At 33.0% G+C, this 13,017-nt stretch overlaps 2 protein-coding genes across 14 annotated transcripts in view; both read left to right on the top strand.

Annotated features, from left to right (window-relative positions):
* The window catches only part of GramD1B (GRAM domain containing 1B), a 63,993-nt gene that overhangs the window by 27,208 nt on the left and 23,768 nt on the right, over positions 1-13,017 (top strand). The gene's annotated exons all lie outside the window — the stretch shown is intronic.
* On the top strand, positions 2,756-5,367 carry LOC121124656 (uncharacterized). Its single transcript, XM_040719848.2, has 3 exons — positions 2,756-2,920; positions 4,669-5,121; positions 5,178-5,367. The coding sequence occupies exons 2-3, from the start codon at positions 4,729-4,731 to the stop codon at positions 5,226-5,228; spliced, it is 444 nt and encodes a 147-aa protein (XP_040575782.1). The 5' UTR covers positions 2,756-2,920; positions 4,669-4,728; the 3' UTR covers positions 5,229-5,367.

Raw genomic sequence — 13,017 nt, 5'->3', positions numbered from 1 at the left:
CAATTATCTTCTATGGGCTTTCTATAAGAAATTATGGGAACAAAAGATTTGATGCCAAACTTGTTACACAGTACGGGGGCCCATTTACACTTTATGGCCACGCTAATTAAATAACATTTAATGGTAACAAAATAGTCTAATGAACCCTAATGATCATCTTTGTTAATGAAATACAATTTTGATTCCGATTAGATATCCGTATTTATGATTGGAACTCTCTTTAAACTGCATTACGAGCATATAAAATTTTGAGTTGAGGATGTTAAAAGATAGAGTGGTAGGATTTATTTTTTTTTCTAGCCCTGATATGTGACTTTAAAAATAAATAAGATTGGGCCTTTTTAACTTTTTCCCAAAAATATTAAAAATCCTTTTTGATAAATAATTTGAAGGAATATTTTATTTTTGCACAAAAAACCTCCATTTCAATTTTTTAAGTCACTACCTACATAATCAAAAATTCCTAGTGACATCCCATTTTTCCGACCAAGATACTCAATAATGCCCCCCCCCCATCACAACGGACCTGGATGTTAGATATAATTTGGTTAAATAAAATTTCTAAACGAAAGGATATCCCTTGTTTTTTAACTTTAGCCTTAATACGCTTACGAATTATGTTAAAAAAACCAAATTACATTTTTGTAAATATTCATAAAAATGAAAAAAAAATCGTCAATTGTATTTCTTTTTAAATCAAAAGGAGTACTTTAAAATCTTTATATTTTTACTTTTTGAAAAAAAGCAAAATAATTGACTCTACTGAGCAGATGCACTTTTTACCTCATGCCAAGAATTTGCAAGAACATTTTTTTATAAATTCTTGATATGTTTGCTTTTTTTTATAGTGGATTAAGTTGATTTTAATAGGATTTAAAAATAAGGAAAGACATATATAAACTTTTTGAAGTAAAAGTATAAAAAACAAGATCAAACTTGTACAAGGATCCAAATTTATTAATATTTTAGGTATTGTTAAATGTTATTAGTATTCATTATGTCATATTCCCCCTTTAACACCTAAACTCGTCACTGATAGAGACACCCTCCTCTTTTTTTAGATTTTAAAATACGATCCCTAGTGTTGGATGACGGTCTTAAAATACTAGACCGGTCTGAAACCTTTAAACTTTTTTATTGGACCCAACTAAATAAAAAAGTTCAGTCTGGACTGGTCTCAAAGAAAAATTCAGTTTCGACTGATTCTATCAATGAACTGTGAATGACGTCAGTTGTATTTCAAAATGTTGGACATCGACCTTTAAATAAGATCATGTGAAGTTAAAGCATTCATAAATCATATTTGTGCCAATCATAAATCAGAATAGGGAATAATAGAACCTGTCAATAGTTTGAGACTGAACAAATTGGTCCACGATTTCAAAACTATTATATTTTGGTCTACCCTCTGAGATCACGGCTTGGATCGAAATATCGGTCCACATCAGTATAGAAAAGAGCTGAGCCACAAAAAAATATATAGGTTTAAAAATCGGTTTTGGACCGAGTCTCAACACTTAGGGTCGGTCTCTCTTACGATAATTTAAGTATTACTGCATTTTTTTATAAGGAGAGGTTGAGAGAGAAAAATAAAGATGGCATCCGGATGATGTATAATATAATTCTGACCAGTATGTCTTATTATTTGACTATTAATTATGAAGCATTAAATCTTATTAAATACATATATACTCGTAAGTAGTGATGGGAATTGGATTAATTTTTTAGTTGGCCTGTTCTTTTTTTAATTGGTAATGTGAGCATTGATTTTTTTCAGCTGTTATTAAATTGCTGAATAGTGAAGTTCTTTTCCTACTCCTCCATTCAATTATACAGGCTCCCGTTTTTGAAAATGATACAGATTTGTATATTCTAAAAAATATACAAAAATTTGGATGTAAATCCACGGACACCTTATTCACATTATCAATCAAAATAGCCGGCTGCTGTCAAATTCACGAACAAGGACATTGATTGTCATCTTGCCTCAACTGTATTCATTCATCCCTTCAGCAACAAATTCTTTTGGACTTGATCTGGATCCTGTGGAAGCTTTTGGCGTGCCTTTTGCAGTCACTCAGTAGAGTGGTTACAACCCTGCACTTTATAGATCTCTGGTGGTGATTTTCTGGCGCTGATAGCTCAAGAATTGCAGTCCTGCGTCACTTTTGGTTGTGACGCTCTTAGTTCTCTGTTGGCTTTGCTTATTTTATTATGCAGTTTTTTAAGACAATTTAAACAGGGTTACCATATTTATTTTCATTTTTTTTTAACATATCCAAATTACACAGGATTTTCATCATTCTAGTTGCAGGTCGCCTCTGTTTTTCTTCGGAAAAGAAACAGAAAAAGGCCCAAAATCAGTTGATCATTCTTCCCGACTATGGAATTATTATTCAATAAAGAATTGTGCAGAGTTTAACAAGAAATAATTTTGATTTCCCCAATCAACGCCTGAGCACAAAATACATTTTTTTATTTTTGTGTCAGGGAAGTAACGCCGTGGAAAAAGTTTTATTCCTTTTTAGCATAAATAATAGTAGATTTCTCTGTTCCTTCCTCCCTTCTTTTATTACTACTACTCATTCTGTCTCCTCCGTGCCCTCTTCTCAGCTATCTTTTCTAGTATGGAATAGTAAAAGCATAAATACTTGCCTATTTGTTACTACACTTTACTCCATACCGTTGTTCTATGTGTGCGCTTGAAATTTATTTTTTCACATGATATTTTGGAAAGGTTTGTGGCTGCTGCTTTAGTTTGTGACAAGTGGATTTGTTGAAAGGTGTTTCGTTTTCGTGTCTAAAGCTAGAGGATAAAAAGGAACATCAAGTGTAAAACATCCTCGTCTGGATCTTTTGAGAACAATGGCTCTACATATGCTATACTAATAAATAAAGTGTGTACCGTACTCTCCTTTTGGTAGAAACACGAATATGTTATTCAGTTTTTTTTTTCATTTCCGGCCCGTCAACACAAAAGCAAGCACTAAAGATGAATCTCAAAATTGAGTGGAGATTACATTTGTACTTTTTGCCGAATTATAGTCAATGTAAAGAAATGCAAGGTTATACCATAGTGCGTATACGACTGAGGTTTGACTTCCAACACGCTTCTTAATCGTGACGTCATAGAGAAGGATTGGTTGCGTGTTGTATCAACATCTGCCTTTCCTGCTCAGCAGTCGGTACGACTCATCAAATTGAGAATTCTAGCAATAGTGACGTCATAGACTATGATTGGTTGCGTGTTGTGTCAAAATACGTTTGTCTTGCCCAGTAGTCTGTATGATACATCAAATTGTAATGGGACACATGGGGACAATATAAGTCTCTTAGATCAATTAAAGGTTTTAAACTAAAACTTTTGAGTATCTTAATTCATATCAGATAGTTGAATACTGAGCCTATAATTGTCACAAGTATGAAATATGGGGCTGTATGTTGTATTTGTAATAAAAAAATACGTTTGGATTTTTAACTTAACTTGATTTTTGTTCAAAATTATTTTTATACTGACACTATGTACTATGTTTAAATCTATTAACAAAAACCGGCTTTAAAGGTGCGGAGATCAGTCTTACATAATTGTTTTGCTGTTTTAATTGTATTTACCTAGGCATGTGTGTCTCGATTGCTTATGCAATATAATCATCTATCTACAGTTCAATTATTATGACTGTGAAATAAAGTTTTTGGACAATTTATGTGACGGGATTCATGTCAAATATTTAGAATAAGTTATGTATGTAAATTCATGTTTTTATGAGTTCAACACTTTACAATGACTCATAACTGTTAATTTTTTAATCACCTTTTTATTCATAGAATAATTATCATTATACATATTTTTCTGTTATACTCAACAGATTGCTGTAGATTCTATGAGCCTTTTTAAGGTTTCATTATATTATGATGTATCTACTCATATAATTAATATGATCTACTACGGGGGGTCCGCATGTCCAGCCCTCCCTAAATTAAAGAATTCAATTTTTGATCAACTGCTGTTGATTTTTGAAAAAAATGTCAAAAAATTCCAAAAATCTTGCCCCCCTCCCCCAAATATCCTGTGGACGCCACTGTACCAAGGAATTCATTTGACTGGAAGCTGTATTTCAGCGAGATCCCGTATAAAGTTATGAAAGGTATAATCAAATATTTAATTGTGCCTTTCTTAAGGGTGCTTCATTGGTCTTTTTTTTATTATACAAATCATTTGCACTGTAGCATAAATCGTTAAAAAAAATATTTCAAATGAAGCTTTAATTACATGTCTAAATTCTGAGTCTTATTTATTACACGTATCGAAATGATTTTTTCTTTGCAAAAATATGCTTGTTTTTGTTGTGTTGAATATTGACTGTTTGGTCCTGAATCTCCTCTTCTAATTTTTTGTTTGATGATGTAAGAAGAATATGATATCATCACATTGAGAGACATGTCAATTTTTTAAAGAAACCTTTTATATAAAAGGAAGAATTTATTATTATGTATACAAAAATGTTATATGCATAGATGGTTGGACAAGCATACCATAACTATTTTAATGTGTTGTTAGAAGCCATATCATCCATCCCTGCTGATTTCATAACCTAATTTTTGCATTAATTAACTGAATAAACATATTTAATTATTCAACAATGTGACACTTCCCTTTATGAAACAAAGAGTAGACACCTTGGTTCAGCCACCGCCAAAATGACGATGGTAATTCAGAACGGATAAGGTATGCTAAAGCAGACTGCAGGAGATGAACTTCCTCCCTTTCCTCCCAATTCTCCGACCTCGAGTGGTTCTCGCCGAAAGAGCTCTGTGGGACTCTTTCGACGAAATGGAAGCCCCTCTGATGGAAATGGAGAATTACCTTTATCCAATAACTCAGCACCAGGAGGATGTCTTTTAGACATCAAAAAGAAAAAGTCCCGCTCCAAGTCAACTCCTTGTACTCCGTTCACATTAAATACCGGAGTCAATTCCCTTGGAGGGTTTTCGGCCATTGCTGCAGCTGCTACAATTGGTATGGAAACTCTGGGCTATGAATTAGACTCCTTACGACCTGAAGGGAATGTGGTGAAACACTGTGGAGTGAGTGTCACTCTAAATGATGGGGAAAATATCCTAGTAAGTCTTTAGTATTTATAATAATTAATTATTAAATGAGTATCATTACCTTTTAGTCTCTTGATTTGATTTATGAGAGTATATTTGGCTTCGATGTGGCCCTTTAAGTAGTATTACTTTTCATGAATTAATTAACGTTCGGGGGATTTTCTCTATCTGTAGATACAGATAATATTTGTGGTGCTTCCAAATGATTAATCAGAATAATTTATTAAAGAAATTGAAGATAATAAATAATTGAAAATACCAAATATGTCCTCCAGACTCATTTTAAGAAAAATCCTCTTTGCTCATGGTATTTTATTGTACAGGGTCGTGCACGAAAATTATACAAACTTTAACCTCACCCGATTCCCGTTTATCATGGGCCTGGGTATAATCAGCAGCAAGGGTGACACTCTGATCCACTTAAAGGAAGAGAGGAAAACTAAGTATCTATCTGGAGGTCCCGAACTCGATGGTGAAGCGTTTGATGGACAAGAAGACAAATGGAAGGCCTTACAAGTTCAAACAGGATTCTGAAACAGCTCAAAATGACAAGAATTTGCAAGCTTGGCAGAAGGACAGCGTGCAGCCTTTTACAACACCCAAGCGTATCCCTTGAACTCTCCCGACATGAACACATAGGACTTATATGTATAGAGAAAGTTGGACATGCACACATGCGCCACTTCACAGAACAGCGGGAAGTCCTTCAAGGCCGACATCAAGTGTGTTGCTCTTCTCTCCGAACATCATCAAAACCTGTTGAGCATTCCGTGAAGTTGTGGAGGAAGTGTTTTAGGTAAATGGAGGTCATATTGACAATGATTATGCTATTAGATAAACAAAAAAATCGTCACAATACATTTGTTCAGGATCTGGCTGAGGCCAACGTTTGTTTAAATTTTAGTGCACAACCTTGTGTATACATAAACAGTAATGAAAAGCTGGTGTATTTTGTAGATGCTCAGTTTCTTTTATGAATTGATAATCGGAAGAATGATTTTTTTTCCTTAGTAGTTGTCATTATTTAATTCCTGGGTAGTGAACATCCTTTCCTAAATAGATTCAATTATATTCAAAACGTGATGAAACATTCGTGTGTACTCATAAAAGAAGGAGGTAACACTGAGGATTTGTTGATGAGTTATAGTTGTAAGTCCTTTTGGACTCAGAGTGGAATTGGGGATCGACATTGGAGTAATTCTAGGAAATGTCTTTGTGTATATCCTTTTCTCCTTCCTCCCTTTTTAGAGCTGATTGTAGTTGATCTAATCAAACGTCATGAGCATTATTCCTTCTTTCCTCTAAAACATCATATTGTCAGTCACCATGTCGATGATCGGTTTTTTGCCCATTCCACTCTGAATTTTTCTCACTGTACATAACACAGGGGCTGAAAAGTTGCGGGCTTCACACATACAGTTCGATCCCGTCAATACCTAAAAGGTGTTATGGGGACTACGCTCCATAAATCGAGTAATTAAAAAAAATTAAAAAATAAAAGCAAATTTATTTATTTCTCATTTGAAGGAAGATTTTTAAACAATATGGCTAAAGGAGTTACAAGGTACAAAATGGCACCATTATGTTCTTCATTTTCTTAAGCTGTTTTAAAACTTGAAAAAATATACACATGTATTTATGAAAAGGCCTCTTATCCTTTGGATTGAAGTAGTACTTTCAAAGAAAGTTTCTAGCGAGTAGAGTCTTCAATATGAAGGAACGAAATTAGTATATCTTTTTCTCTATAATGTTTTCAAAATATGGAGATTGGGTTTTTTATGTATTAGTAACACGTACGTACATAACTCTTGTAAATTTAACTTATGATGCACTTAAGATTAATGAAACATTTTTTTGCTTTTTCCTGAAACATTTATTACAAGACACATTATATATTGACAGTACGCGTGGGATTGCCCGCAATTATACTACATTTATAGTAATTCATCTACCACTCTGTCCTATATACAGATAACTCTAACCAAAGAGACTACAATAGAAGGAGGCGTCACGTATATCAGTCAAGAATGTTTTTTCTTATCTTTGATTTGTCTAAAATTATGTATATGCCCTATTTCCAATTCTTACAAAGTTCATTGTTATCACGTCGTTCAACTAAGATTCATCTAATTTAAGCTCAATGAAGTGATACTCAAAATTCTTGAGCGGAAGTTTGTTTTCTTATTGTTTTAGAAGAGCGATAAAATCTCTCGAATTTTCGTTCATTTATGTATGTGTTAATTACTTTATCGGTGTCTTCCTCTGCTTAGACTCAACTGTCTATTTCCCCAAAAATACGGCTAGTTCCTTCCTTCGTGGAGAACAATTGGGAAATATAATATCATAAATGAATCAATCAAAGGAAGTCACCTTGAGGATTTGTTTCGGAGTTATAACTGTAGGTTTTTGTTGGACTGAGAGTACGATTAAGGATCGACATCGGAATAATTATTGCCTTTGTCTTTGTTTATTTTCATCTATCTAGTCGGAGCTGTTTGCAGCTGATTTAATGCATCGTAATGATTGCCCATGTTAATTTCTTGCTTCTTTTTTTAACATGCCAAAAATATAGACGATTTTCATCACTAATTATAAGGCATTCAATTCCATTATATATAGTTTTTAATTATAGAACTATTACATAATAATATACATAATATTTTGCTTTTATACAAAGCCTTTTGAATCCTTTATTGAGGGAAATATGTTTCAATAAATTTGCAAATAATTGTTTTTCCTTAGCTATAGGTCTCTTTGGGAGCTATATATATATATATATTATGGTATTCTAGTAACTTGCATGAAGTCTTTTTCTTTCATGCATTATATTATTGATTTATGTATGCTCAATAAAACTTTTTGGTGCATGCTTACACTTGAGGTAGGTACAGCAATTTAGACCTATTCAAGAATATACTTTTTGGAATTTGTACATGTTTTTGCATTTTTTCCCATGCTTTAATATGTGAGAAGCTCGGAAATTATTTTGTTATGGATCCAAGTATATCCTATACCTTACCTATTCGTCCTTAAAGTTTTTCCAAAATCCCTTTTTTGATGATTTTTCGTAGTTTTTGGACATAAAGAATAGATTAAACACACCATTTCATGCCAAAAAAACGACATAAAATTAAAATATAACCATTTTAAATAATAATTTTTTTATATTTTAATTATTTAAGTATCAAGATTATCCGGTGAAATGAAGGTAGAGAGAAATATTTATGTGTGCGGGCCACGGTAGTAAAATTGTATACTCCCATCTATCAATGTTATGTTCTCTTATATTTACCCATCTTTTTGAAAAAAGATATATATATTTTCGAAAAATTATAAACTTATCTCAATTTATTATTAAATAACAATATTTATAATACCAATTAAAAATCAGATTGATTATCATTTTATATTATTTTTCTTAGACTTCTATAAATAAAAGCATACAAAAAAAAGTGATTATTTTTCTTAATAATTTATTTAATGAAAATATTATTTTCCAAACAATCAAATAAATGCCTATTATATTCTACGGCTTGAAGGATATACTCTCTCTGCTTGTGATTTGTAGTTTTTATGTCCCCATAGTCATTGATCATTTTTATTCCTCTCTCTGCAATAACCGAATATTGTGCATATAAATATTTGTTGCTTTCATTTAGTCTTCATTTCTTGACCATGATGCAACACACAGTGAGGTGGACCAGCAAAGTTTTGTAAAAAAAATATACCAACAAAATTACTCCCTAAACTGAATAGCTGTGCCATCTGGCTATCAGAGTCACTTGAGAATAAAATATTCCAGGTAAGGAACCATAGTTATCAACATTTCAATTTCGAAATGTGGTCAAAAACATGATTTTAAACCACCTAAAAATAGTTTTCCCCCATTTTTTGAAGCTTTTGGTCGCCGTACGATTATGTATTGTTGGCATATTATTATCAAATTCGATCTGCCATTCCTGCCGTTTCTTCCTGAGGAAGCGGGCTGAGTAGTGAAGTTCTACCTCAAAGCCAATAGTTATTTTTGCGGCTTTTAAGTTCTTGGAGGTTGTAGATTAATTCAACAACTTTCCCATCCCCAGAAGTGCCAACCCTAATCCCAAAGTTGACTGTTGCTGTTACTTTTGTAAGGTCGGCAAGTAAAAGAATAAGACTCTTGATTCCCCTGTTCCTCTCGGCAGACCCAAAATCCTTTCTGACAAATCTCCTAAAGTTCTCCAGACCTGTTCTAAATGCAAACACACCTGCCTTCCCATAGCAAGGTCTTCTAATATTCTCACAAGAATGTCACCGAAACGAAAAGGCCAACTTGTCACTGCTGCACTGAGTGCCCTTAGCCTATCTTGTTCTGGTGATGCTGTCCTGCCAAACGTCTCCAGACACCCATCCCATCCTCAGATGGGTGGAAGCTTACTTCAAGCTAACTCAAGTCAGATCTCTGCTCAAACTTTCCTCTCTTTTCAGCATTCTGTCGATTTGTCAGGTCGCCGAATCTTTGAGGGAAGATCTCGGCAGGTTTTTCGTTCAACCAAACCTTTCGAGAATCTTGACGGTGAGAGGAGTTAAATTCCAGGAGTTTTTTTAACGTGAGAGAGCTGGACTCAAGAAAGAACAGAAGGATGGATCTACTGAGCTTGAGAAAAGGCTTGTTCCCTTCTGAAATGCAGTTAATTGTTCAGTAGTAGGAACTCTACTGGAGACTATGACATAAAGGTGGCACTGGATTCAGGGGGGAGGTTTCTTTATAGTTTGCCTCAATGGGATACAGAAAGATAATTTTCCAGCAGGCACATCCAGGGACTTCATAGACTCGGGGCTCCATAATGCCATAGAAACATACGAAAACGTCTTTCCCTCATTAAGAACTTTTTAATTAAGAAATTCTACAAAATAGTTTTATAATATGTAAAAAAATATTTAATCTTATGGAGACCAGAAGCTTTAACAAATTGGTTTTTTTTTGTAGGTGGTTTAAAAACATGTTTTAACCACATTCACAAATTGCAAAGTTGACAACTATTGTTCCTTACCTCGAACATTTTATTCTCAACAGACTATGAAAGCTAGAGGTCACAGTTTTTCGTTGTGGTGTCATTTTGATGGTATATATATATTTTTTTTTTTTTGCAAAACTATGCTGCTCCAGCTCACTCTGAACAAGCCCTTGAAGCCAATCTGAACCTATATTCAGTGTGACTAACAAAGATGCTATTCTGGAACAATAAGAAAATCTAATTTATTTTTCAGTTGTAATCTAAAATATAGGTTTGTAAATATTTTAGTAAAACTGATATTACAGGAGTCTGAATGGGTCCCGAGCCAAGGGTAGAGGGTCGCCCCTAGGGTGGTAAGGAGTGTGCAAACCCTCTCCCTTTGGCATAACCCCAAGGCTATCAGCATGAGAGTACTTAGAGTTCCTCGTCAAATATAATTAGGGCAAGGGGCTGTTTAGGATCTAGCCCAATTGATTATTCATCTTCTTTAAACAATTGACCTTTTTCCTTTCAGGCATAATATTTTAATAGTGAGGTTTTTTGTATGTTCTTTATTCGGGTTACCTCATTTGTCCTTGTAATGTTTAAACCAAGTATTTTCTAGAGACTGAACTTTCCGTAACAACTTATCCCAAACTGAGCCTACAACCACCTTCAGTATGTACTGTCTACATGCTAGATAAAATAACAGGATGTCTAATTGGTTTTATATAAGATTAGTGGTTCCCTTACGAATGACAGAAGTGGTGTCAAAAACCAGGGTACTAATCCTATCCTTGATTTTTTATCTATCTAATGGATCTATTGGTGCATCGGCTCGGCATTCTCCTGTTGAGATGCAAATCACTGGCACTCTCAACAGTTTTCCTTCAAGATATCCGCGTTGGATCCATCACATTTTCTCAACATTTTGATATCCCTGTGTAGCGCAGCATATGATGGAGGATCTCTAATGAACATGTATGTTTAATTAATTTTATGTCTTGAGGGCATCCTGTTTCGATGAGTAATTGATATAGATACAATGAAAATATCTAAGTCACCCCTGCTAGAATTTGTACGTAGCATAAACAACACCGTTAATGTGTTGTCAGGTAGTCCTAAATCATAAGTAGTATTGCATATTATTTCACATTTCATATTTTTTTGTGGATATGTAATTTGAGGTGTAAATCACTTTTGCCTAGTCATTTGATTAATTTTAGTTCATTAATAAAAACATACATGTTGCTAAATTAATTTAGTAATAACTTAATTCAAAAACTTGTCGTCGTAATTTTACGTTTTTAGCAATAGAAGTCTAAAAAAATATGTAAAATAATATAACGGGTATATCATTCCGGTTTTCAAATGGGTATTTAAAAGAATATTGTTTTATAAGAAATTGAGCTAAATGTAAATCTTTCGAAAATATTAATACATTTTCCACAAAAAATGGGTAAATATAAGAGAAAATAAGATTGATAGATGGGAGAATACAATTTCAATTTTAGTACTGCGGTCCGCGCACATTAATGTTTTTCCCCCCTTCATTTCACAGCGTAATCTTGATACTTAAATAATTAAAATATATAAAAATTATTATTTAAAAATGGTTATATTTTAGTTTAATGTCTTTTTTAGCATTCAATGGTCTGTTTTATCTATACTTTATGTCCAAAAACTACGCAAAATTATCAAAAAAGGCATTTATTTTAGAAAAATATAATAAAAATATATATTTTACATATTTTTTTAGATTTCTATTGCTAAAAACGTAAATAAGGACAAATAGCCAAGGTATAAGATATACTTGGATCCATAACAACATAAAAAAATGCGGAAATATATCAAAATTCTAAAAAGTATATTTTTGAATAGGACTAGAGAGCAAAACCCTTCTTTAACTTATTGTTTAAAAGTTATTTTTTATCCTTTTCTTTTGTGGTAATAGTTGGTTTTTTTTTCTTAGTCAAAGGAAAATATTAAAAAATAATGAAAAGGTTTGTTTAATTACGTTATGAATTATTAATTAGGGCTTTGTGTCATATAATAAATTATTTTGTCAATGATTAAAAAAACACTCATTTTCATAAAAATACATGCATTAATAATGCGATTAATTTTTTTTGGAGATTATTATTAAAGATGTGAAAAGTGACTAAATGTTTATGTATCGGAATGTGTTTTTTCCCTTGATCTAATTGAGTAATTTACAACGTTTTTGATCCTCTGACGACCCCTTTCCTAAAAGTGGAACACCCAAGAGACTCCTCACTGATGACTTTTAATTTATCTGAAGCATTATTTTCTTTTTCTTTTATAAGATATAAAGGGGGAAACAATCTTAAAAACCCTGTAATTATTTATTACACAAACTAATAATAGGGGATCCCAAAGGAACCCTAATTTTAAACTTCAGTTATTTCTTGTTAGTTTACTTAAGTTGACATAGCATTGTTACAAAGGCCATTCCTAGCGTTTTTTTAGTATCTTTTACCAAATTATTTAATACAAAAGTACCAAAAATCCTACTTCTCACTGAAAAACTATCAAAATATGAATAATATTAGCTATTAATAATGTTTTCAAATTCATGTATTATACCAGGTGGTCCATTGAAATCTGAAAACTTAATAAATTAATAATTTTTCAGTGATTGAAATTAATTAATTCATATTTCGATATAAACAATTAGTTAGAAAATAAAAGAAACCTGAGCTCCAAAGCTTACTTACAAGTCGAGCAAATGCCACTTGAACGTGATCGACGGATTTCCATTCGCGCACGCCAAGCAGTTGGGCGTCTCTAGGACCACCATCTGCGGCATCAACAAGTCCAAAACGTAAGAGAGGAAGAAGGGCTCTGTCAAAAATGCCAAACTGGATCCGGAGGAGTTAAAGACACTTTTGGCCCCCGTTCAGCCCTGATACCA

The sequence above is a fragment of the Lepeophtheirus salmonis genome, chromosome 9, assembly GCF_016086655.4.
Source record: "Lepeophtheirus salmonis chromosome 9, UVic_Lsal_1.4, whole genome shotgun sequence".
Taxonomy (NCBI): Eukaryota; Metazoa; Arthropoda; class Copepoda; order Siphonostomatoida; family Caligidae; genus Lepeophtheirus; species Lepeophtheirus salmonis.
The sequence above is the reverse complement of the archived record's forward strand: the minus strand, read 5'-3'. Positions and strand labels throughout refer to the sequence as shown.

What these genes read in the sequence shown, in the direction of transcription:
- LOC121124656 (XM_040719848.2), top strand. Translation starts at nt 4,729, where the DNA reads ATGCTAAAGCAGACTGCAGGAGATGAACTTCCTCCCTTTCCTCCCAAT. An exon ending in ATGATGGGGAAAATATCCTA is followed by an intron (nt 5,122 to 5,177) that starts GTAAGTCTTTAG and finishes ATTACCTTTTAG; the next exon opens with TCTCTTGATTTGATTTATGA.